The 27,526-nt window shown below is 40.5% G+C and overlaps 1 protein-coding gene across 1 annotated transcript; it reads left to right on the forward strand.

Moving 5' to 3' along the window:
* Positions 1-6,205: 6,205 nt before the first annotated feature.
* Positions 6,206-19,906, forward strand: psmd2 (proteasome 26S subunit, non-ATPase 2). The gene is made up of 21 exons (XM_036562749.1): positions 6,206-6,420; positions 9,468-9,524; positions 9,733-9,897; positions 10,638-10,759; positions 10,884-11,108; positions 11,241-11,399; positions 11,586-11,730; positions 12,403-12,463; positions 12,570-12,716; positions 12,845-12,951; positions 13,042-13,169; positions 13,417-13,504; positions 14,384-14,546; positions 15,227-15,328; positions 15,451-15,599; positions 15,697-15,780; positions 16,069-16,237; positions 16,431-16,525; positions 16,624-16,750; positions 18,061-18,179; positions 19,187-19,906. The coding sequence occupies exons 1-21, from the start codon at positions 6,316-6,318 to the stop codon at positions 19,367-19,369; spliced, it is 2,700 nt and encodes an 899-aa protein (XP_036418642.1). The 5' UTR covers positions 6,206-6,315; the 3' UTR covers positions 19,370-19,906.
* Positions 19,907-27,526: the final 7,620 nt, after the last annotated feature.

Consider the following 27,526-nt stretch of genomic DNA (forward strand, 5'->3'; position numbering starts at 1 on the left):
CTTCAGCTGCACCTTCATTGTGGTACTCTGCACTTCATAATGTGCACACTCTGACTACCCATACACTCTGATGTCGCAGCCATGCTGTTGTAACCCATGCAGAATGTTGCTTGCTGTTGTCATGTTGAAATAAGCATGGACGTGCCTGAAAAAGACGTCATCTAGAAGGCAACGTATTTTGCTCCAAAATGTATGTTATTTTCAGTGTCAATGGCACTTTCACAGATGAGCAGATTGCCATTAGCACCGATGCACCCCTGTACCACGACTGGCTCAGCTTTTACTTCATTGTCAACAGTTTGTGAAAGTTTCGCCTGAGCACATGCAGTGATATCTATCACAGAAGCAAGCCAGTTTTTAATGCAGTATCCAGTGAGGGGTCGAAAGTTACGGGCAGTCATTCATCATTTTTGGCCATGCTCTTTACACTCAGACATTCTCCTGGGGCCGTATTACAGAAAATTCTTATCTTTATGTCTTAATTTAAAATCTGACAGGTCAAGATAAGATTTTTCACAAATTCGTATTACAGAAGCAAATCAAGTTAGTTAGCCAGACAGCTAACATTAGCTGCCATTAACAGGTGATTAAAACAGAAGTTAAGACACTCTGAGGTTTATCTTAAAGTTGAGAAAATATTTTGGATATTTTGGCAACTTAAGATGTTTCTGTAATACTGTTTTCTTATCTGGAAATAAGATAAGATTATAGACTTAAGAACTGTTGTTATGTTATGGCTTCTGTCCTAAATTCAGTCTTAACTGAAGTTGCCATGACAACAAAGGAGATCTCAGACTTAAGAATTTTCTGTAATACAGCCCCAGATTTTCAGATTGTTTGATAATATTATGCAGCATAAGGAGTGAAATGCCTAAAATCCTTGCAATCGCTTGCTGAGGAACGTTGTTCTTAAAGTGTTGAGTTATTCGCTAATGCATTTTTTTCCTGGAAGCTTCGAGTTCCAACCACATATTTCGACTGTAATCACAGAATTTAGTGCTCATTCCATTTCAGTCACATCAAATCTTTTGCCTTTCTCCTCCTTAGAACCTAGAACACCTTCCCAATCTGTGGATCTTGATTTATACATCCAAATTTTAGTACATAAACAAATGCCAGTAGAACAGATATTTAAACATTTAAATTTAACACATTTCTTGCAAAATGTCCAAAAATTCAACAGAAACCAGGCTAAACTGAAGATAATCTTCAACCATGCAGTGATTCATAATCAGATTTCAGACTTCAGGACAGCCTTGAATACGAGGAACTCGTCCATCACATTTCTGCCTGAAGGACAAAGTAGAAAGAAAGCAAAAGGTGGACTTACGGCTCCCTGTGGATGAATGGAAAGGCGCTGGGGCCGTCCTCATCTGACCGTCATCTGGAGTTGCTGACAGACTGATAGATGGTTTTGGACCAGCTGCTATGGATCCGTCTGGAAAGCTCTAACTACAGATTGGCCCACGAGCTGATTTTCAACTAAAACATGGGTTTCTTCACAACCGACGCATGAGACATTGTTACAGACGATGGCATTTGATATAGGCCTATTGTGTTTGTTGAAAAAAGGTGGAGAAGGAAACAATGGAGCGATGTTGCTTTCAGAGGTGTCAAGTAACTCCTAACCCAGGATGAATGAATTCAGTTCAGAAATCTCTAAAGAATTTAATATACCTCGGATGGAGCTCAAACACAGAGAAATGTTGATATTTTGATATCAAATGGAACGAAATGTCAATGTTGACTATGTTTTATTGCAGTTTAGGTTCTATTTTTACACTGGTCTGAATTTTGAAGGAGGTTGTAGCACAAAAATTGTTGGTACACATGTACAGTTACAGACTTTTCTACCTATTATGATGATCTGAATACGATACAATGCTTTTGGGAAATGAGGCCCTGTGGGTAGATTTCAATTCCAGACTATGTACCTGGTGAAGACACTAACGCCAACAGTAACACTTTACTTGAAGGGTGTTTACATAACACATTCATAACATCTTACATACACACTTCATGACATGTTCTAACATGTTCATGAAAGTTTACATTGAGTTAAGTTTTACATGATATTAATGTGGATTATATGTCATTTTTCATGTCATGAAAGACATTTTTCAAAATAAAAGCGCTCAATTTCTTTTGAAAAACTATGTTATTTTCAGTAAAATGCCTAATTTCTGGACAGCCAAATAAAAATGACCTCACTTTACCCCTTTGGTCATTAAGTGCTTTGATATTTAGGCACATTTCGCCTATACTTTCAACTTTTTATTTTAATTATATGTACTTTTTTTTCCTCAAGCATTTGTTTCTTTGTATGCCACTTTACTATATGGATGGTAAATTTCCCATAAATATGCTATGAACAATCATTCGACTGTGTCAGGACAGGACAGAAGTCAGACACTCGCAGATTAAGAAAAGAGGTTTTAATAAAGGGCTTAGATACAAAGGGATAGTCAAAAACAGTCAGAGTCAGCAACAGCACAAAAAGTAGTAAAGGGGCATACCAAAAGACGTAGTCGAAAAACAAGCAAAGATCCAAACCAGAGAAACAGAGTCCAAATGGGAGAGGCAAAACACAGAGTCAAAAACAGGTTAAGGTCAAACACGGAAGGATAAACAGACATGGAACACTTTGTGATGCTAGTAGGCTAGCCGAAACCCGGCAAAGAACAATACAACAGGGTGAGTATATATTGGCTGGGACACAGGTGAAAAGAATCAATACTCAGGTGATTGAGAACGGGGGGTACGTCATGTGACTCTGGTTAGAAGTCACGTGAGAGTCAGTGGCATCATGGGAAATGGAGTCCTGTTCGGCTTGGGAGCCGAAGGGAAGCGTGACAGACTGGTGGTGGGACTTTTACAGGGCCACAACACTCATCCATTCCCTGTAGATGCTGAATAGCTACATAAATGTAAGTTGACTACTTTGTATTGCAATTTAAAGATCCAAATAACATGCATTTCAGTCTGGTTAACTTCCATCATAAACTCAAGATAAATAACATTTTCCTCAACAATGTATATAAGTGGAAAATACAAAAATGTTTAAGAAGAAACAAATAATTAAAAGAAGTTGAAAGAATCAAAAAAGTGTCAAAGCACTTAATGACTAAAGGGGTAAAGTGAGGGGTATTTCACTGAAAATAATACAAATTTTAAAATTAAAGGAGGACTTCTATTTTGAAAAAGGTCAGTAAGATGACATAGTAGTCCATATCAATATCATGTAAGACATGTATACTTTATTAACGTTCATTTAAACATTGATGAACATGTTATTGTTTTTTTTGTGAAGAAGTGTTTATGTAAGATGTTATGAACGTGTTATGTAGACACCCTTCAGGTAAAGTGTTACTAAATTTGCACTCTGTGGTATTTACTGGACAAACCAATATTTTTGAACTTACAACACTCTGATAAAAGTCAGTGTCCACCCTTCATGTACTAAATTTTCAGTCAGAACTGCCTTTACGTCTGACTTATTCACTGTTCTGGTGGTTAGATTTAAGGTAGTCTTGCTTCTAAGACTGAACTTTGACAGTGTGGAAAAATATTTTGGCAGATTTATTTGAAAAACAAAACAAAGCAAAGCGAGTCTCAATTCTGCTTGAAAGCAAGTCTCCACAGGTCCAAAGTTCAGTCCTAGAAGTTGGTTGGAAGTCGGATGAAACGCTGCTGAAGAGAGTGTAAATTGCAGTGATAGTGTGGTTAAATTTTATTGACTGCTACAACATTGAACTCCAAGTCATGTCAATAATAAGAGACGTGAAAATATGTTATACAATATTACAAAAAACATGATAGTGATGTTAGATACAAATATCAAATACGAACCAATAAAATTTTACAATTAACTGACACTTTTATTATTATTTTATTTTATTTTGTTTTATTATGCAGAGAATTGAAAGTAAGTGAATCAAGTCTCTTGGATAAGTTAAATATATTACTTAGATACACAGATTATACATCAGTTCAGTCCGAGTTATAATCAAAAAAAGTCTGATTTTGCTCTGTAGGCACGTTTAACGGGCTCGGCAACAGAATTTCACGGTCACAGTGACAAATGTTACATTTTCTCAGTTAAGTTCAATTCAATTTGGTATTAATTCCAACTGAAAGCTTATACAGCTCTCCCTCACTTTCTTCTTGATCACTGACCTCCATCAGATCTGCTGCTTCAGCTCTGTCCGTCTCCTTCAGCCTCATTTTCTCCCTCTCTTCACCTGTTAAAGTAACACGTTAATTTTATTATTATTAATTTTATTATTATTAATGACGATAATTCAATTCAATTTGGCTTTACCTGGTAAAACTCTCATCTGACTGGCCTTCATCTCCATCTACAGGTGGAGGAATTAGACTCTAGCAGGTCTAAGATGGTCAAAGGTGGTTGACCAGCTGGACTAGACCGAAACTAAATGAACTGTAAAGCAGTGCTACTTCCCAGCGCGCTCGCTAGAGGGCGCTCGTGTTCGTAATTCGCCACGAGCCACCGACTCACGAGAGAAGAAGTCGAACGCGCCTGTGGTGTATCAATATTGGTTCCTCGGCAAATTATGCACCCCTGGTTTCCTGCCGCGCTCTGATTGGACGACTCGAAGGACCTCAACTCAACAGCTCTGGGAGGAGCTCACGGAGCTGAATCATGACACTATTTGGGTTCACAAATCACCAGAATTTGACAAGATTTGAAAAATGAATATTTTTAATGTAATCTACTTATTTTTCTGGCAAAGTCTTCTGTTCATAAATGTGATGTGCGAAAGAGTAAACACCCCTTTTTCTCACTATATCAAAGATGTCGAACACTGTGTGAAAACCTCATCTTCTTCCTGTAATAAGAAAGCTGAAAACCTGGAAACCTGAGCTCTGATTTTGGCCTCTTATGCAAACAGTCCTTCTTATAATGTTGTCTCCATTATATATATATCCGCCCAATGACAGCTGAGATAGGCTCCAGCACCCCTCTGTGACCCAGAAGGATAAGTGGTTTAGATGATGTATGTATGTATTTGTATGTTTATTTCTCCTCTCTCTACCCTGGTTGTAGCTTGTTTTTCCAAAATAAAATAAAATAAAATATAACTTTTATTTTGAAACTAAAAAAAAGATGAATAATGACTTTGTGACTTCAAATCCGTCCTAAATTGGCGTATCATCAGAGCCGGATTTTGAGGAGCCTGGCCACTTCCTATTTCGCCCGTTATATCAAGAACAGGACTGCAAAACAGCAGAGGGCGCCTGCAAGTTCTCAATGAATAGGAGTAAATGGAGCTAAACGGCTAAAAATGAAAAGTTAAAATAGTTTATAATCACTGAACCAGAACTTTTCTTTAGTTTTAGACAGTAGAAGGATGGATTTCACTAAAAAACCAAAGAAAACTCACCTGAATGTTTCCTTTATTCTACAGCAAACGGGTTTTGGGCAGCAGAACGCTAACATTACTGCTACTGAGTGCTGATTGGTTGGCGAGCGGAGCAGCTCATTGGCTGTTTGTGCATACAGACGTCAATGAGGTACAAATTGAAATCCTATAACTCGAGTTTAAAAGCTATTAAAAATATAACAGCGGTGTTAAAATGTTTTATGCTGCATTTATAAACTATGATTTTGCTCAAACGCTCCATATCAACCCATTCATTTTGGACTCACTCGGGAGCGCCCTCTAGCGTTTGAGAAACACACAAGACGTTGCAGAGCGGTAAGTCTCCTCTCTACAGGTTCTCTGGTATCATTAACACAGCAGCGAACTGTGTCTAGAAGTTTTCAGTACCATAATCGGCTATCGGTAAAGTGCACAGAATCAAATATGTAAGCTTTGAAACGTTGTTTCGTTCCAAAATGTATTCAAAACACTGAAGTCCTTTGCTTTTCATATGTTTTCCACTGTTTGAAGCTTCACACAAGATATTTTTCTAATAAATTTGAAGGTTTTCCATCCGTCCATTCATCCTGACATTTTAGATCGCACAATGTAAAGGGCAGCAAATTCTGTTTAGAAAAAAAGTACAAAACGACAAGCAGCGATATTCAATATGGGTTGTATTTGCCTAAAATGCCTTTAATTACAGAGCCATTCAAGTGAAATTAAGTTGTGATTTTTTTTTATACATATTCGTGTCATAAGGTACACTAGAAGTTGGGCTGGTTTAAACCAGGCGAACGCGACAGCCACCACAAAGGGTCCTTAGGGTGCAACGCTGTGTAGGGGGGCGTTTGTTAGCGCAACACGCCGGCGGCCCCGTTCGTGTGTTTTCTTTTATTTCTGAAAGAGGGAGAAACAACGACCGCAAACGATGGAGGAGTCCAAGAATAAAGACAGAAAGCAGCCGGAGAAGACGGAGGAGAAGGAGAAACAGCCGGCCGGGAAGGATAAGGAGAAGAAAGAAGAGCAAGAGCTGGTGAGGAGTTAGAAATTCGCCGGGAGTCGAGTTTTACCTGAGTCACTGCTGCAGAGCTGCGCGAGAAAAGGGAGTGAATTATTAGTGTTTTTAGCGGAACAAATCACGAAAATATCAGCAGAAGTGTGTTAAAGAGCTTTACAACACCGGGGCAGTCTAAATCGTGACGTACAGAGTCCAAAACTCACGGAAAAACAACAAAGTTTCCAGCTTTCGCTCGCATTTGTCCGGTCCACCTTAAATGGCGCAGCAGTTACATTGAGGCGCCTCAGACGGCAGAATGAAACTGCTGCGCCATTTAAGGTGGAACGGATAAATGCGAGCGAGAAGCTGAATCACTGACAGCGTTAGCTCGCTGTGTGTACAGACGCAGTAATCATGTTCATAGTTCAGCGTTACTAAAGCATTGAAATGACAGAAAACGTCTTAACGGCTCCACTAACGTCACACAACCAGCCGCGCGAGGTTCTGATGTTTAGTAACCGAACTTGCTAGAAAAACCGACGTTAGCTACAGATGCTAATTAGCCGTTTTTAAGTGACAGCGCTGCTGAGTCACTCCGTGTGAACTATTATAGGATTAAAATGATAACGCTCCGTGTTTTAGTCCTCGTTATTGTGTCTCTGGGGAGCGTAGTGTGTCGATATAAGGTCATTTTGGGCGTAAATGACCGGCTAATTTAGCTTAGCCTGCAGGACATGAGCTGAAGCGTTAGCCACTTTAGCTGCGATCGCTTTAGCCTCGTTAGCTTAACCGCTTCTGCGCTTCGCGGTGAGGCAGCAGTAAAAAAATACAGTTCAGCATATAGACAGATATATATAACACCGGCACACTGAGCTTTGAAGTATATAAATATATACATTTACATGTTTCTGACTCACATTTGCCGTAGCTGGGTCGTTAGCCTGGCTGGCTGAAGCGGCAGACAGCGGGGTGAAGTGTCAGGGAGGGTAACGGGGCTGCTGAGCTAACCTGTCCATGTTTCTCAGTCAGAATAGACACATTTAGGAGGCTACACACTCAAAAATAAGGGTTCTTCAAGGGTTCTTCAGTAAAGAAGGTGGTTCTATATAGAACCATGTACACTCAGAGCACTTTGTGTAATAAAAGGGTTCTTTAGTAAAGAAAGCGGTTCTGTATAGAACCATGTACACTCAGAGCACTTTGTGTAATTAAAGGGTTCTTTAGTAAAGAAAATGGTTCTGTATAGAACTGTGGACACTCAAAGAGCGCTTTGTGTAATTAAAGGGTTCTTTAGTAAAGAAAATGGTTCTGTCCGTAGTTTTCGGTCTTGTACAAAAAAACCTGAGGAACTGTTGTGAAGAAATGGACAGTGCCGTGACCTCTGAACTCTGGGTTTCTTATTTAGACACCTATGGAGCCGTAAGTGTCAGAGTTAGTTGTTCCCCAGGGGTTTGATTTAGATTCCAGATCTGTCATCATATCATCAGTACATCCCACGAAGAGCCTCTTATTTTGGACACTTCACCTCAGTAACTGGTACTGTCCCCTTTGACAGGAACAACTTTGTTTGGCGTTTCTTATATCTGTGTACCACTTTCTGAGAACATCTGGGAGATTTTTTTGCCTGCCTTCCATACGTTTTTCATCGTGTATGTTTTGAGGGGTTTCTTGCAAGTACAGCCTGTTTCACATCCCCCCCTACAAAAGGGATTCAGATCTAGGCTTTGACTAGGCCATTCCACAACCCTCCATTTCTCTCTTTCGAGCCATTCCTTAGTGATTTTACCTGTATGTTTGGGATCATTATCCTGTTGGAAGGTCCACTTCTTCAGCTTCAACGTCTTACGTTTTCCTCAAGCTCTCTCTGGTGTGGAAGAGAATTACTATTCGATTCTGTGATTGTAAGTTCTCCAGGCCCTGAGGCAGCAAAGCAGACCCAAACTATAACACTTCCACCACCATGCTTCACTGTTGGAATGAGCTCCTTCTTATCAAATGCTGTCTTTTGTTTTTGCCAAAGATAGGTAGCTCCTGGCACTGTGGCCATTTGTCTCATTTGTTCATAGACATTCATTACCAAGCTTTAGTCTTGCCCTAAAATTCTATTTTAATACGGCAAAGACTTCCTTCTAGCGCTCCTCCCATGTAGGTCATATTTGTGCAGTCTTTTTCTAATGGTGGAGACTTCTTTTAGCATCTTACGGTCTGCTCTGGGGTCAAATTCGCTGGCCTGGACACGTTGGCAGTGGTTTTAAATCTTCTGCACTTACAGATCGTCTTCTAGACAGGCAAACGATTGACTTCCAATATTTTGGAAATCCTTCCCAGGCTCATAGGCATCTACAACCTGCTTTCTGAGGGCTTCAGAGAGCTCGATGATACCACACAGTTCAATAGCAAAGAGCAAACCAGAGCAGATATCTGAGGTTTAAAAATAGACAAGTACCTCCAAGATGTTCTCTGGCAATTCAGCACATTTGAAATAGTGACATATGTGCATTTACATTTATAGCATTTGGACGATGCTCTTATCCAGAGCAGCTTACAATTTGATCATTTTACACAGGTAGGTGAAGGTAGTGTTAGGAGTCTTGCCCAAGGACTCTTATTGGTATAGTATAGGGTGCTTACCCAGGCGGGGATTCAACCCCAGTCTACAGCGTAGAAGACAGAGGTTTTACCCACCACACTATACCAAGCATGTATGGATGTACTTACGTTTTTCACATAAATTATTTTTGTTTATTTCATTTATTAACAGAAAAAATATTCAGTTTAAGCATCAAATGTTCAATTAAATCTTAATCAGTCAAAATTGCTTAAATGAAGACTGGATATCTGTACGTTTATATATGTTGAAAAAGTTAATGGGATGGTTTATATTGTCTAGGGCTTACTTGTTACAACATAGTGTATCTCTCCGACCCTTTAATACAGTCTACTAAATATGTTAATAGAGAACCTGGGGGAGTCGCACCTCTCTGCCATACATATAGAGCACAGACCTACACTGGTCATTCACAATTCCTCATTTTCTTTAAGTCCTTTTTTGATGGTGTTTAACAGTGTTTCTTTCTGTCTAGTCGGAAGAGGACAAGCAGTTGCAAGAAGAGTTGGAATTGATGGTCGAGAGACTTGGTGTGAGTATGATATTTAGCTTGAGTCTTTGGGGGTTAATGTTGTCTGGTGTATATATGGTTTGGATTTTTTTATGAGTAGTAAACTATTTTAAGGTTTGTGGGTTTAGTCAATGTAGTTGTAGTACATGAACAGTTCAGTAAAGATAACTTGCAATTCTATCATGTATTCTTCTCCTCCCTCCCTCTCTATTCCTCTCTTCTCTCTCAGGAGAAGGATACCTCTCTCTACCGCCCCGCACTTGAGGAGTTGCGTAGGCAGATTCGTTCCTCCACGACCTCCATGACCTCTGTGCCCAAACCTCTGAAGTTCCTGAGACCCCACTATGGCAAGCTCAAGGAAGTCTACGAAGGAATGGCTCCTGGAGAGAACAAGGTGTGTGCCAGTGTTCGAATATGTGCTCAGGTATTTGTTACGCTGGTAGAAAATATACAGACCAACAGTTCTGTGGAGCGTTGATGTCTGAACCGGGTCGTAAAATGCAATTTTTTTTGGCTCATATTTAAGATTGAGTGTTATACTTTGTTATACTGGAACCCGAGTCCCTTTATGCAAGTGTGTTGTTTTTATGGACGTGATCAAGAGGTTAGAGATGCTGCTGTAACTAGGCCGAGTACTGTACCTGCTGTTGGTCCAAAAACAACAAAAAGATGCAGTACTGTGCAAAAATCTTAGATGCACAAGAGTATTACATATAAATAGCTGTAAGAACCATAGACAACATAATAAACGTGGCAATAGATCATGTTATCCTACAAGACCTGTGTTATGTGGATACAGTCTGAAAATGTCAAGAGTGACTATCCAGTTATTTATGCAGATGGTGTAAACTGTTTTGTTTTGATATTGCATCATAAAGAAAATCACAGGTGACCTGAAGGCCAATGTCAGCCCTTTTTTTGGAAAAAGTTGTCATTTTTATACTGGTTCAGTCACATCTACTACCCACCACAACATGAAAATGTGTCATAACAAGGATAATTTGTTGGGGAAAAAATTCAGTACACACAAGATTTATATGGCTGTCAAAGGAATAAGACAGTTCATACACGTTTTCAGTAGTGATGAGTAACTTGTAAGTATTACATATTCTCCCATTTCCCCTCTAATTTCAGCGTTTCTGTGCTGACGTGGTTTCTGTCCTCGCTATGACGATGAGCGGGGAGCGGGAATGTTTGAAGTATCGTCTGTTGGGTTCACAGGAAGAACTGGCATCCTGGGGCCATGAATACGTCAGGTAAACATTGATAACTGTGAATGAGTCTCTGAAAACATCGTTCACATTGGTATAAATGTCACTAAAAGGCAGTTGTACTGATTCTGTATATATTTCTGAGTCTCTGTGATTCTCTTGTATGTAGGCACCTTGCGGGAGAAGTTGCTAAAGAGTGGCAGGAGATCGAGGAGGGCGATAAGGCGCAGCAGGAGACTCTGCTGAAGCTGGTGAAAGAGATCGTGCCCTATAACATGGCCCACAATGCCGAGCACGAGGCTTGCGACCTGCTCATGGAGATCGAACGACTCGACATGCTGGAGATGTACATCGATGAGAACGCCTACGCTAAAGTCTGCCTTTACCTCACTAGGTAAGTCTCTCGTTCTCTTTCTTTCTCTCTTTCTATTTATTGAAAAAGAACAGTGCCTAAACCTTTCTCTAGTTCAAGTTCTTTCCCCTCTTTAACCCTCTTTTCTTCTGTTTTTTCACTCTCTTTCTCTAGCTGTGTGAGTTACGTTCCTGAGCCGGAGAACTCCGCTCTGCTGAAGTGCGCCCTCAACATCTTCCGCAAGTTCAACCGTTACCCCGAAGCCCTCAGGCTGGCGCTGATGCTCAACGACGTGGAGCTGGTGGAGAACATTTTCACCTCCTGCAAAGACATGTAAGACAGCAACACGTTTAAAAATGATACGAATACATACATAGGGGTTGCACGGACCAGTCGACTAATGGATCCATTAGTTGGCGCTGTGGGCAGCAGTAAAGAAAAAATGCAGACAGGAAGGAGAGAGTCACCCCATGAGACGAGACCTTAATGTCCAGCTCCTTCTCCTCTATTTGTATGCAGTGTGATTCAAAAGCAGATGGCGTTCATGCTGGGCAGACACGGCATGTTTCTGGAGCTGAACGAAGATGTGGAGGATTACGAGGATCTGACGGAGATCATGTCCAACGTGCAGCTCAACAGCAACTTCCTCGCCCTTGCTCGTGAGGTGCTTGTTTTTCTACACTTTTGAAGACTAATTCAAGACAAAATGGTCTTAGGCCTGATTCACACATACTGCTCCTGTGTGGCATGAGCAATGCAAAAAGTCTTGCTTTTCATTTTGGCGCCCATGTTAACTGGTTTCACACAGGCTGGTAAAGCATCCCAGATGTCGCACTGAAGCAGAGCGGTATTTAGAAAATAGACCTTTCGCCAATTTTTGCTGCGTCAGTTAAAATAATGTTTTAAAATAAATCAGTAAAAATTAAACAGAAAACCATATAAACACATTGAAATATTAGTTAAACATTACGTGCTGCAAGCAGGTTTTCTGGTTGGTCTACCAGCCTTGAAGCTTTTTGCATAATCACAAGTCAGAATGTTGTCGAGGATAAACAAACATATCGTGCACTTTTACAAATTTTTTTACAATTTCTTTTGAGCAGAGTGACTCATGCGACCCTTTTTCCGTCTGGAAAAAGGAATGTCTGTATAACTTTCTCGCTGCTCTGCTCTATAACATGAACACTATGAATGTATGAAAGGCCAGCGCGTTCACGCCACACAGAGGTAGCATGTGTGCATTAGGCCTTAGCCTGCAATACAGCACAACTTAGACCATTCTCTGTATATGGTGATGTTTCTGATGCACCATGTCTGTTGTTCCTTCCATCCACAGCTGGATATCATGGAGCCCAAAGTGCCAGATGATATTTACAAAACCCACCTGGAGAACAACAGTGAGACCTTTTAGTTCTCTTTCTTACATAAATCTCTTACTTACCTCTCTGTGCTGTAAACAAATATGCTGAGCAATATTCCACCTTTTCTCTCTCTTTCTGGCAGGATTTGGTGGCAGTGGATCTCAGGTGGACTCTGCTCGTATGAACCTGGCCTCCTCGTTTGTGAACGGGTTTGTTAATGCAGCGTTTGGGCAGGACAAACTGCTGACAGAGGACGGCAATAAGTGGCTGTATAAGAACAAAGATCATGGTAAGATATATACTTTGTACGCATTAATAGAGCTAAACGTCAGGGTAGCCTATCAATGTTGTTCTTTCATGTTATAAAGCATAACAGATGGTATCAAATGGATTAAAATGTATGTTTTGTGTCTGTAGGAATGCTGAGTGCTGCTGCATCTCTGGGTATGATACTGCTGTGGGACGTTGACGGGGGTCTCACTCAGATTGACAAATATCTCTACTCTTCTGAAGACTACATCAAGGTATGAACTCAGAACTCGTTCACAAACACGGCAGTGGACGCTCGGTGTTGTAACAGCAGTTCCAACATGCATTTCTCTCTCTCTCTCTAGTCCGGGGCCTTGTTGGCTTGCGGTATAGTGAACTCCGGAGTGCGTAATGAATGTGACCCAGCTTTGGCTCTTCTGTCTGACTACGTCCTCCACAACAGCAACGTCATGAGGATAGGAGCCATCTTTGGGTACGGCACACTTCTGCATGACAATCGTCTTTTTTATGTCTAAAAAAAAAACACAGATGTTTGTAGTTGCTTAACATTGTATTGAGAAATGTGGGCATTTTGAGGAAAGATTGGTTTTCAAACAGTTGAACTTCTTCTAGTTGCATTCTTTTAATGGGCATCCATGTGATTTTTGAAGAGAAATAAAAAAACTAAATATATACCACACGGTCTGAGAGTTTAATATCTGACCTTTGTGTTCACCAAGGCTGGGTCTGGCCTACGCAGGCTCTAACAGAGAGGACGTCCTGTCTCTGCTGCTGCCGGTCATGGGAGATTCTAAATCCAGCATGGAGGTGGGTTTGATCCTGTTGTTTATTTTCATTCATTCAGTTTAATTACGTATTTAGAAGGCTGCAGTGTGCTGGTTTAGTTCATCATAATTATAGGTTCCCTTTGCTTCTGCTTAAGAAGTTCTGAACAATGTTTGTCTTTAGAACGCCGTGTCTAAGGCTTTGTTCACACAGCAGGTAAAAGTGGCCCAAATCCGATCTTTTTCTCCATATGTGACTCAGATGTGTGTCTGTGTCAGTGTGAACAGCAAAAACACACTAAATCTGACATTTTCAAGATTTGTTTTTGAGACTCTTTCATATGTGGTGCTGAAATCCGATACGTATCCGATATGCGGCAGTGTGACTCAGTCTGAACAGCCAGATCAGAATTCATGTGATTCAGTCCAACTCGATATTCATCATAATTTCGCGTTGCTGAGACGTCAAACATTTAGGCCGATGTTTCTGTACCAAAAAATTTGAAGAGATGTATCCAAAACCCGTGTTTGAAGGGATTTTGAAAGAAATGTCCGAACGCGGCCGTAGGAGATCGAGGCTGCAGCGTCAAAGAACAGTTAAAAGTCTGAAATCAAGGTTGAAGAATCCAACGACACAAACCAAAGAAGCTGTCATGCACTTTTCACGGCGAGGAGTCCAGCTGTCAGTCAGTGAAGCTTCATGATGGCTCCTGTGATGCTGGCCCAGATGAAGCTGAACCTCTGGGAGCGACTGGCGTTCGTTGACAGGTCGTGATTGTTTAGATGCTGATCTGTTCAGACTGATGTCGCATATCGGTCACATTTAAATGATAATAAGAACATTTGGTGATAAAATCAGATTTGGGCCACTTTTAGCTGCTGCGTAAACGTAGTCTAACTTTGTTTCCTATTGTGTTTGTAGGTTGCAGGTGTGACCGCACTGGCCTGCGGGATGATCGCAGTAGGCTCCTGTAATGGTGACGTCACTTCCACCATCCTGCAGACCATCATGGAGAAGAACGAGCAGGAGCTGAAAGACACATACGCTCGCTGGCTCCCCCTCGGCCTCGGACTCAACCACCTCGGTAAGGGCAGTGCACCTTAGGGAACTGTACCACGAGAGTGGAGAGCAGAGGGACCATTAGTATCTTGTGTAATACTTTGTGATTCTACAGTTTAAGTTAACTTGGTAAATTAGCTGTCACCATGCCGTTCTCAAAGTCAGATTTCTTTTGGGTTTTATTCGGATTTTTTTTTCTTCACTATCTTTTGAGCAGAGAGTGCGCAAAGGTTAATGTGTGTAAATTATAGTTTGCAACCAAGGCAGCTACAACTTTCTATAGTTTCTCTAGACCACATGTGTCAGGCTCCAGTCCTCTCAGGCCAAAACACTGCAGACTTCAGGACACTGCCTTATTAAACACACCTGATTCAGCTCATCAGATAATTAGCACGGCCTTCACAAACTGTATTCAGAGTGTTAGATGAGGGAAAACGATAATCTTCGCAGCACTATGGCCTGGAAAGTCCCCAGTTTGACATGTCTGCTATAGACTGAGCTGTTAAGGGACCGTCTGCAAACTACATTACAGTAAAACAGCCACAAGTGGCCATTGTGGTCAAAGCCTAATGAGTCATTGTGGAGCAGTATGAAGCCAGTTATAGGCCTTTATGCAGACACAATTTGGTTTGTTTCTTTTATTAATTTCATGTCTTATGAACTGTGCTGAAAGAGGACTGTTCTCTTGTCTGTCTGTCTGTGTAGGTAAGGGGGAAGCGATTGAGACCACTCTGGCAGCTCTGCAGGTTGTTCCAGAACCTTACCGTAGCTTCGCAAACACACTTGTGGACATCTGTGCCTATGCAGGTAAGCAATAGCAAGTACTCAATGACTGTGACTCATGTAGGTCATAATATATCTTGAGGATTCTTATGTACATCCAAACTGCAGTTATACTGAATGTTTATATGCCTCTCTCTCTCTCTCAGGGTCTGGCAATGTCCTGAAGGTGCAGCAGTTGTTGCACATCTGCAGCGAGCACTACGACAACACAAAGGACAAAGACGACGACAAAGACAAGAAAGACAAAAAGGACAAAGACAAGAAAGAAAGTGCAGCGGACATGGGCTCCCACCAGGTGTGTGGACGTGTTAAAAATCCAGATTTTTGGACTTTGGTCCAATGTGTGAAGCGCAGGCTTTCTTAGTTTGATCTGTTTGTGCTCTCTGCTGCAGGGTGTGGCTGTGCTGGGTATTGCGCTCATTGCTATGGGAGAGGAGATCGGATCGGAGATGGCACTGCGCACATTTGGCCACCTGGTTAGTCATCACAGACTGAGAGAAATGTGCCACGGTGTCGTGGAGTGAGGTGCTTTAAGATAGAGGAGCCTCACTAGTACAACTACTTCTTGACTTTGTTTTACTCTCTTTTCTTCTCTAGATTTAAATGGCTTTTTCGGCAAGAATTGTAATTAACTGTTGCCAAAACAATGAAAGGAATGCATAACGCTAATAGTGATATATTTACATATTTATTTTCATAGGATAAGCTTGGGATATGCTTTCATTTTTCCTCAACATACATGTTTTGCCTTTTTCTCTCTGTAGTTGCGGTATGGAGAGCCCACTCTGAGGAGGGCAGTGCCACTAGCATTAGCTCTGATCTCCGTTTCCAACCCCAGGCTCAACATTCTGGACACTCTGAGTAAATTCTCCCATGACGCTGACCCTGAGGTGTCCCACAATGCCATCTTCGCCATGGGCATGGTGGGCAGCGGTGAGTTCTGGTTTGTTTGGATCCATATAAAGCATCAAATATATAAACATAACCTGGTGAAGGTTCCGTTTAGCTTATTAGTGTTTGGAAAATGTGCTTCACCAGTTTTCCAGAGTGCTACACCTTTTGTCCACTGACTGTGTCTTCACACTTTGCTGCTATGTCCCAGTAACGGTCAGTTTTCTGTCCACAGGTACCAACAATGCACGTCTAGCTGCCATGCTGCGACAGCTGGCTCAGTACCACGCCAAGGACCCCAATAACCTGTTCATGGTCCGACTCGCACAGGTGAGGACTCTTTGTGCCTCTTTTAGCCTCCCAAACTTTAAAGAATCATATCTGAGCTCTCATAACTACTTTCTTTAATGCTTTTTCCCTTCGGTCAGGGTCTGACTCATCTGGGCAAAGGGACGTTGACCTTGTGTCCATACCACAGTGACAGGCAGCTCATGAGTCAGGTGGCAGTAGCCGGACTCCTCACAGTCCTAGTGTCCTTTTTAGACGTCAAAAACAGTAAGAATATTGTGTTTCTCTCTTGTCTTTTCTCCACCTCTCCTCCTTTTAAATTAATGAAAATATGTAATATTTCGTATCGTAAATTAAAAGCAGCAGTTCTATTAAAGTGGTATGTTGTCTGTACTGGTATACCGTTATTAATGTCATAAAATAATATTGAATTTTATCGTTAGCTGCAGTTTTAGTTTATAGGACAGCTACCATTATATCTGTGAGAAAAGTCTAGATCAGGGGTCGGCAACAAGCGGTTCTTTTACTGCCCTGTTGTGGCTCCACTGCAGAATTAGATTAGTAGGTAAAAATAAAATAATCCTCCTTTACAGTAAAATAAAGCTCTGCTGATCGTTCAACACAGTTTAACAATAAATGGTCTTAAAAGCTGGAGTTAATGTAGAACTGCTAATTCACGCTTTAATCCTGAAGATCAGCGCAGACTGATGGTCACCATAGCAACAACAACAGTCTGTCCTAGCTAGTAGCTAACGAAACGGCAAAGAGAGAGATTTAAGACGAACATGGATAATTTGGCGATGAATGGACTTATTTACATTTATAATCACTCCAGCTGGTTTCCTGCAACGACAAACTGACAAACACTAAAAAGTCACGAGGCTGAAGTCGCTTCTCATTCACCAGCTTCTCGTTTGAATTGTCCCGTTCCACCTTGAATGGTGCAGCAGTTACATTCTGGCGCCTCTGGCACCATTTAAGGTGGAATGGAAAAATTTAAACAAGAAGCTGGAGAATGAGAAGCGACTTCAGCCTCTTAAAAAGTCGAAACGTTGAGAGACATTTTACAAGAAACCTTTACTTTTGCGAAAAAGTTTCCTGCTGGAGATGTGAGAAAAGCAGCTATAGCTGAGCTAAAACTTAAGTAAGTCTCTGTTTGTGTTTATATTATATTTATAGCTTATACTAGTACATTAACACATACTGAGACAGATTTGCAGCCAAGATGGTAAAATGGACATGAAATGTTGTGTCTCCCAAGGTGGTTTGATTTTTGTTGAAAGGATGAAAACAGCTCTTCTTAACATGAGTTGCCGACCTCTGGCCTAGACTATAAAATTGCAGTGATAGTCTTGTCATGCCAGTAGAAATGCAGTATGTAAGGTTCATTTAAAGTGAAATAAACAAAACAAAAAATGCTAAGGCGTTCCTTCAGCTTAGAGTACCAGTGCTCAGGAAGCAACAGTTCTTTAAATTTATTATAAATGCAAGCTGCCTAGCCCTATTTTTAAAATGCTATTTTTGAATAAACAAAATCATTTCAGTTACCAACTGCTTTTTCATCCCTCTTTCTACAGTAATCTTGGGCAAGTCTCACTACGTGCTGTACGGACTTGTAGCAGCGATGCAGCCTCGAATGCTCGTCACATTCGATGAGGAACTCCGGCCGCTGCCAGTGTCGGTCCGAGTGGGACAGGTACGTGTTTGTGTGCATTTACTGATGGTGCCAGAACTTCAGATAAAGTGGAAATAGATAATATGGGCTCCCTTCGGTGTGACATTTCTGATCACTGCATAACCTGACAGACGTTTGATATGTAGTTAAAGGAATAGTTTAGTGAAAATTTACTCCTTATGTAGTCGATCAGCAAAGACAAGTTAAGTGTCTGATGTCTGCTTCTTTAGTTTTGCTCTGGAGCTACAAGGTTAATGTGGCTTAACAAGTCCACCAAATAGCATTCTGCAAAAAATGGTATCTTGTCAAGTGAAAAGATCTTAAATCTAGTCGATATGTCTAATATTGCTCATTTTGAGATTGGTGTGCACTTATTATAAGATTATCTAGCTTATTTCTAGACATTTTTCACTTTCATTTTTCATTTTATTTATTTTGTCATGTAAAATGATGTCACTATACTGGCAGATAATTTTGCTGGTTTCTTTTTATTATTTAAAACAAGAAAGATTGTCAATATAGTGAGAATTTTACTTAATAAAATTACTTAAAACAAGTAAGCAAAGTCTGGAAAAGAGGTAAATAGTCTTAAATTAAGTTTACAGTTTCAACAGGAGGAATATTAGATTTATTGACTATATTTGAGAATTATACTTGACAAGATACCATTTTAATTTAAGTAATCTCAGATATACTTGATTGTTTGGCTACTAGCATACTGTTATCTATAAAACTGAATTAACTTGGCTGACTTTATTTAGTGATTTAGCAGGTGTTCTGATTATATTGTAAGCCAATTTGTTGTAATTGTATATTTTACTTTGTGGAAGGGTGCATATTTCAGACAGTCTATACAGTAACAACCAAGTATCTCCCATTCTGAGTGTTTCACACCTGAACGTCTCTGTGGAGTCGAGTCCAGAGCTTCAGAGTCGATTCCCAGACGCACTAGTAGCAGTCGTCCCGAAGCCTGTCTGTCTGTTGTTACAGTGCTCTGAATGACGTGCTCTTTCTCTGTTTCTGTCCAGGCTGTGGATGTGGTTGGACAGGCAGGCAAGCCCAAAGCGATCACAGGCTTTCAGACGCACACCACACCAGTGCTGCTGGCTCACGGAGAGAGGGCGGAGCTGGCCACCGAAGAGTACATCCCCGTCACCCCCATCCTTGAGGGCTTCGTCATCCTGCGCAAAAACCCCAACTATGACGCCTAAACCCCCACAAACACAGACTCTAGTTGAGTGTTTCTCAGTCCTGCTCATTGTGGACGTTTGTGTTTCTACCTGCTTCCAGCACACCTGACCCAACTCACCACAAATTAACCAACCCCTCATGAGGTTCTGAGTGCGGTCCTGCAGGGAAAGGAACATTTTCAATGCATGGGATTGAGAAACACTCCCCTAGTTCATCAACACAAACTCAGTCATTTTTACCTGGGACCTCCATGTGTGATATTTAGAAGGCCCTCTTCCTCCCTTCCCTTCTCCTTACCTTTCTCTGCCTGTGACCATAATAAGGTTGGGCTGCACAGATTCTCTGTTCGTGACACCCGTTACAAGAGCGAGGTTTTTCTCTTTCGCTCTTCGTCTCCCTGTCCCAGCTTTTCTCCTCCTTTTTGTAAGTAGAGCGTGAAGACGAAGTGAAACGTGTGCTCAGATCCGGCTAATTATTTCTTTTCATTTTGTTGGTTTTGTTATATTTTACTGTAAAAGGTTGAGATATAAAAAAGAATTAAATAATAAAAAAAGGTATCCTCTGGTCGTGGTTATTTGAGTGCTATAAAGGGGTTGTAACATAGAAAACCAAAAAAAGAGGTATATATGAAAACGTTAAAGTTTCAAAACGTACTGTTCCTTCCTCAGTCCAAACAGTCCATATATGGAAAATAAGTCGTCTGTTTTAAATGTTTCTGTGATCTCACAACAACCAACACGTTTACATACGTCTGCTTACTCGGGCAACAGTAGTTTAGCCCTGACCGTTCACACTGACCATGCGGTTTTTAGTTTCCAGAAATCGTTAGGCATCCTCTGGCTGTAGCAGTCCAAAACTATGATGTGGAGAAAATGCACTGCACTGATAATCTCTGCCACGTTATGATGTAATACCATGTTATGACCACAAGATGTCCCGCTTGTTGCACATCATATTGGAGCCAACTAAATGTATATCTATGAATGTGTGTACATATATCACTGTTGTCGGAAGAAAACCTTGTATCTCCAAAATGGTAACTTTACAGGAGAAGGAAAAAACATACTTTACTTTTAATGTAAGTCAATGGAACCAGACTTTTTCCAAGTCATTTTGGGTCATTTCTTTTGGTCCATTCATCATGAACTTTACACACAATGTAAAGAACATCAGGCATTTTCAAATTATATCAAAAACTGAAAAATGACAAAAACGGAGATACGAGGGTGAATCTTGAGAGGTTGGTTAAACCAACGTAAACAGAACAGCACATATGAGCATTTCATCTGTCCGAAGGTAGGTGGACAGCAGACGGGTCTAAAGTGACCAATGCAACCCGAACACCATGTTAGACCTTGACTAATTATACACGGTAAGTAAACAAAAACTACAACAAACTCCAACGTTATAGCTGGCCAGTAAGGAATGCATCAGACTTCATATGCTTAAAGGAGAATTCCACCAATTTTTCAAGATTCCTGCATAACGAAATTGTTAAGATATAAACCAAGTAATTCAGAGCGGTTTGGTGTGAAATGCTCCGTTCTTGAGAGTCAGAACTGTTCACAGTGGTGGTGATAGGAACCAGACGTCCACCTCTAAAAGCTCCCTCACAGAAAGCTATTGCATGAAATGGCCGCCTGATGAGGCGAGAGGGGTACATTCAGGGCATTGTGAGGCAAAATGGTCCCCAGAGAAAAATTATTTTTTCAGATTTATCACTAACATCAACATTACATGGTAACACAGAAGATCCTTGTAGGTTGCCTGGTGGTTTTGTATAGTAAATAAAACGGCTATTTGCAGTGGACCTGTGCGACCTGTGATTCCTAATTCACCGTTTGTATGCCACTTAATACCACTGTAAGCCTGGCTACTTCCTATTTTTTCCAGTTATGTCAAAAAAATGACCATAAACCACCAGAGGGCATCTGCAAGCAGTTCCTCAATGCATGGGGTTCAATGGAGTAAAAAGTAAACATATTTTTAACCATTTGTTTGGGATTTTTCCTTTAATTTTGGGACGTAGAAGGATATTTTTCACTACGAATTTGAAGACCAGCTTACTAGTATGTTTACACTCATTGACATCATTAACAAACATACATGTCACTATTATAGAGTTTAAAAGCACTCGGAGATATAATAGCTGTGTTAAAATATCGTATGTGGCTCTGTATGAAGACAATTGTTGAATTTACTATATAAAAATGATTAAGCATTGTGCAAATGAATGGGTCAGTGACTTTAAAGTGGCTCTAGCACAGGATGCCACCTTTGCTACAAGATAGTTTGTGAAATTTCTGCCCCAGACAACTGTAAGTGCTATTATTATGAAGAGTCTAGCAGCAAAAACAGCTCAGCCATGAAGTGGTAGACCACACAAACTCACAGAGCATGACTGCCAAGTGCTGAAGCACATAATGTGTAACAGTTGCCTGTCCTCTGTTTCATCACTCAATACAGAGTTTCCAAACTGCCTCTGGAAGCAACATCAGCACAAGAACTGTGTATCAGGAGCTTCATTAAATGGGTTTTCGTGGCTGAGCGGCTGCACACAAGCCTAAGATCACTATGTTCAATGCCAAGTGTCGGCTGGAGGGGTGTAAAGTAGGCCACCACTGGACTCTGGAGCAGTGGAAATGTAGTGATGGAGTGATGAATCGCACTTCACTGTCTGGGAATCTGGGTTTGACAGATGCCAGGAGAACGTTACCTAACAACAGTAAAGTTTGGTGGAGGTGGGATAATGGGCTGGGGCTGTTTTTCAGGGCCACTTAGTTCCAGTGAAGGGAGATGTTAATGCTACAGCAATCAGTAATCGAATGTCCAACAAGCTCATAGTTTCACTTTGTAGGTTTACACTGTTGCTTCACAACTGATTGCCGAGCGTCACATGCAAGACCGAGAGTCAGTCATGTCGAACCAGCAGGCTGATTAACTGATAATGTGCACCTGTGCCTCGTTTCTGCCAGCCTACTCTTTTCTCAGTGGGTTGCAGAGCCCAGGGAGAAGGAGACCAGTGGAGACGTGAGAGCAGAGCAGAGATAAACAGAGAGCCAAACGAGCAGAAAAGACTGAAAAGTCCCAGCAAGCGTGTTCTTTTATTTTGTATGTGGGCTGAAAAGCTGACTGATTTTGTGTTGCGTGTGAATAAACAAAGCTCTTGGTCTCCACACCTGCTCCCGGTGTCCTCAGTCCTCTACCAGGTCTTCCAGGTCTACCACCAAAACTGCCCCCATCAGATAAACAGCACTTAAAGCTTTCATCTCTGAGAGAGAGGAGAAAATCAAGCTGCTTCAGATCTGAAAACATCCACAGGTGTTTCTGTCCATCCTTCCACTGTGAGAAGACGACTCAGCGCTGTGGGTCTGAAAGGATGTGTAGCTGATCAAGAAGAACCTCGCTGAGAAAAGGAGACGGACACATCAAACAAAGAAGCTGAACGATGGACTGACCACCCCAGAGTCCAGACCTCAACACCTCTGAATGGGTTTGGAATTATTTGGATCGTGGGATGCAACCAACTTCTAAGACTGACCTTTGGAGGTGTGGAAAAATGTCCCTGCAGATTTCTATGAAAAACTGAAAGTGGGTCTCCTGATGAGAATGGAAGCTGTAATAAAGGAAAATTGTGGAGACACTGAATAATGAAAAATGTGATATTATACTGTTGGACGCTTTTGCCAAATGTTTGTTAAATGTATGTTTTCTGATGCTAAAAAATTAATAACTTATACCCTACTGGAAATGAAATAAACAAAAGGTGGTCTCTGATCTTTGCACTGTGCTGTATTTGGTAACTGGACCTAAAAAAGGGCAGTGATAGGTGTATATCATAAAGTGGCCAGTGAGTTTACATGGACATTATAGTGACTAATGTATGGCTGTTCAAACAGACTATAATACAGTATGCAAAACAGTAGCACATTGAAATAACTGAGGAGGAACAATTGTCGCCACACAACAAGAAGGATCTGGGTTCGAGTCCCCGGCTAGGTGACCAGTTTCTTTCTGTGTGGAGTTTGCATGTTCTCCCCGTGTCAGTGTGGGTTTCCTCTGGGCGCTTCAGTTTCCTCTCACAGTCCAAAGACATGCAGTTAAGCCAATTGGAGATGCTAAATTGCCCCTAGGTGTGAGTGTGTATGTCTGTCTGTCTGCCCTGCGATGGACTGGTGACCTGTCCAGGGTGTTTCCTGACTTCTACATGATGAACGCTGGGATAGGCTCCAGCACCCTCTGCGACCCAGAAGGTCAAGCAGCTTAGAAGAAGATGGATGGATTTATTGCATACGATGGTCTTCTCCTGGAAAAGGATGGCATGCTCCCTCAAGGTAAGGGGAGAGGTCCTGCCCCAAATGGAGAAGTTTAAGTATCTCAGGGTCTTGTTCACAAGTGATGGGAAGAGGGATGGTGAGATGGGCCGCAGCCTGGGACAGGCAGCAGCAGTAAAGCGGTCACTGTACCAGACTGTAGTGGTGAAGAGGGAGCTGAGCCATAAGGCAAAGCTCTCTGTTTGGTCATGAGCTTTGGGTAATGACCAAGGAATGAGGTTGCAGGCACAGGCGGCGGAATTGAGCTTTCTTCACAAGGTGGTGGGCTACACTCCACTTGATAGGGTGAGGAGCTCGGTCATCCGGGAGGAGCTCAGAGTAAAGCCACTACTCCTCCACATTCAAAGAAGCCAGTTGAGGTGGTTCTGGCATCTGATCAGCATGGCCCCCGGCCACCTCCCGTTGGAGGTTTACCAAGCACGGCCTACAGGAACGAGACCCCAGGGTTGTCCCAGGACTTGCCGTAGGGATCTCCAAGTTGGCCTGGGAGCAGGTTGTTGCAGGGGAAAGAGTCATCTGGGATTCTCTGCTTTCCCAACTGCTACTGCGACCCCAGCTGGAAAAAAGCAGGTTAAGAAGATGAAGATTAAAATAATTTAGATGATTTTATTCAACACGAGAGCAACTCTAATGCTGCACCATGGAAATCTTCTGAAAACAGTCTTCAGAGGCATTTCATCTCCTTGCACTGCATGCAGCTGTTTGTTTCCTGTCATTCCGAAACTCCATCTGAAACTGCCTGAAGAGGAGTCGTCAGACCGCAGCTGGGAGCTATTTTTTACATATGAAACATCCTGGCAGTGTCATTTGTTTTGGTCTTATTTTATGGAGGAAAAACAATAAAGTGAGTACAGCTGTCAAGCAAACATTGCATGCAATTGCATGTAAATACCTACAATAACTTTCTGAGATCGATTTGAGCCAAGATGTTCACTACAGCACTGTCACTGTAAATATGAAATCTACTCTCTTTTAAATACACGCTTTTCAAAACTATAGTTCAAAGAACATTTCAATAACAGCAGTTAAGCCAGTTTCGTTTTGGTTCACTGTCAGATATTCATCGTACTACTTCATGCAGAATCAGCAATGTTGTTTTATTTAAACTGCCACACGGTCTCTCCCACGCCATGCATACAAACACAGCCACATGCAGTCAAAATCGAGAGAGCAGAGTTGAGTTGAGTTTGTTGATGATCTGACAGAACAAGTCTCTGATGATGTAGCATCAACGGGGCAACAAATTGAAGTGGATAGTTGCGCTCCTAAAATCTGCTTGGCTGAGCAGCTTTCAAAGCCGTTTTAAATGACTTGATGTACGCATACCTGGGACTGCCTCACAACAACTGAATTCTAGACTCGCTAAAAACCTCTGTGGTTTGAATATTTATATGACTATTCCAAGCTTTATAAGACTGTTTAGCACCAAAACTGAAAAAAATTTATACTGGGAAACCGTATGTTATATCAGTATCAGTATTAGTATCATATATTTCAGTATTTGCATCGTATCCTTATCAGTATTGTATCAATGTAAATATCATATTTTATCAGTACTATTATCATAGCGGTATTAGCATCGTATTATCGGTATCATGATCAGATCAGTATCAGGATCAGTGCCATATTGTATCAGTATCATGTCGTATAAGTATCATATCATATAAGTATCAGTATCAGTATCATATCGTGTCAGTATCGTATTGTATAAATATCAGGATAAGTATCATATTGTATCAGTATGATATTGTGTAAGTATCAGGATCAGTATCATATCATATCATATCATATAGTATCAGAATCATGTCGTATCAGTATAAGTATCAGTATGATATTGTGTAAGTATCATATCATATCGGTATCCTATCGTATCAGTATCATATCATAAAAGTATCAGGATCAGTATCACATTGTATCAGTATCATACTGCATCAGTATTATATCGTATAAGTATTAGGACCAGTATCATATTGTATCAGTATAAGTATCAGTATCATATCTTATCAGTGTAAGTGTCAGGATCATATCGTATCAGTATAAGTATCAGTATCAGCATCATATAGCATCACAAATAGTATCAGTGTATCAGTATCATGTCATATAAGTATTAGTATCATATAGTATCAGTGTAAGTATCAGTATCATATAGTATCAGTGTAAGTATCAGTATCATATTGTATCAGTGTAAGTATCAATATCATATCGTATCAGTATAAGTATTAGTATCATATAGTATTTGTATAAGTATCAATATCATATCACATACTTATCAGTATCATATAGTATCAGTATCAGTGTTGCATCTTATCAATATAAGTGTCAGTATCATATCGTATCAGTATAAGTATCAGTATCAGCATCATATAGTATCACAAATAGTATCAGTGTATCAGTATCATGTCGTATAAGTATTAGTATCATATAGTATCAGTATAAGTGTCAGTATCATATCATATCAGTATCAGTATGATATCAGTATAAGTGTAAGTATCATATCTTATCAGTATCATATCACATATAGTATCAGTGTAAGTATCAGTATCATATTGTATCAGTATAAGTATCAGTATCATATCGTATCAGTATAAGTATTAGTATCATATCAGTATTAGTATAAGAATCAATATCATATCACATACTTATCAGTGTCATATAGTATCAGTATCAGTGTTGCATCTTATCAATATGAGTGTCTATTATATTGTATCAGTATAGGTGTCAGTATCATATCATATCAGTATAAGTATCAGTATAGGTGTCGGTATCATATTGTATCAGTATAAGTGTCAGTATCATATCGTATCAGTATAGGTGTCGGTATCATATTGTATCAGTATAAGTGTCAGCATCATATCGTATCAGTATAGGTGTCAGTATCATATCATATCAGTATAAGTATCAGTATAGGTGTCGGTATCATATTGTATCAGTATAAGTGTCAGTATCATATCGTATCAGTATAGGTGTCGGTATCATATTGTATCAGTATAAGTGTCAGCATCATATCGTATCAATATAGGTGCCAGTATCATATCGTATCAGTATAGGCGTCAGTATCATATTGTATCAGTATAAGTGTCAGCATCATATCGTATCAATATAGGTGCCAGTATCATATCGTATCAGTATAGGCGTCAGTATCATAACGTATCAGTATCATATCAGTATAAGTGTCAGCATCATATCGTATCAATATAGGTGTCAGTATCATATCGTATCAGTATAGGTGTCAGTATCATATCGTTTCAGTATAGGTGTCAGTATCATATTGTATCAGTATCATATCAGTATCAGTGTCAGTATCATATTGTATCAGTATCATATCAGTATAGGTGTCAGTATCATATCGTATCAGTATCATATCAGTATAGGTGTCAGTATCATATTGTATCAGTATCAGTATCATATCAGTATAGGTGTCAGTATCGTATCAGTATCATAACAGTATAGGTGTCAGTATCGTATCAGTATCAGTATCAGTATAGGTGTCAGTATCGTATCAGTATCATAACAGTATAGGTGTCAGTATCGTATCAGTATCATATCAGTATAGGTGTCAGTATCGTATCAGTATCAGTATCATATCAGTATAGGTGTCAGTATCGTATCAGTATCTGTATCAGTATAGGTGTCAGTATTGTATCAGTATCAGTATCACATCAGTATAGGTGTCAGTATCGTATCATATCAGTATCAGTATCAGTATAGGTGTCAGTATCGTATCAGTATCAGTATCATATCAGTATAGGTGTCAGTATCATATCAGTATCAGTATCAGTATAGGTGTCAGTATCGTATCAGTATCAGTATCATATCAGTATAGGTGTCAGTATCGTATCAGTA

The sequence above is a fragment of the Colossoma macropomum genome, unplaced genomic scaffold (genome assembly GCF_904425465.1).
Source record: "Colossoma macropomum unplaced genomic scaffold, Colossoma_macropomum, whole genome shotgun sequence".
NCBI lineage: Eukaryota > Metazoa > Chordata > Actinopteri > Characiformes > Serrasalmidae > Colossoma > Colossoma macropomum.

Bases quoted from the DNA above. Each gene is read 5' to 3' on its own strand.
- psmd2 (XM_036562749.1), top strand. From the start codon at position 6,316: ATGGAGGAGTCCAAGAATAAAGACAGAAAGCAGCCGGAGAAGACGGAG. The intron at 12,717-12,844 runs GTAAGATATATA...TTGTGTCTGTAG, and splicing joins GTATAAGAACAAAGATCATG to GAATGCTGAGTGCTGCTGCA. The intron at 16,526-16,623 runs GTGAGGACTCTT...CCCTTCGGTCAG, and splicing joins TCATGGTCCGACTCGCACAG to GGTCTGACTCATCTGGGCAA.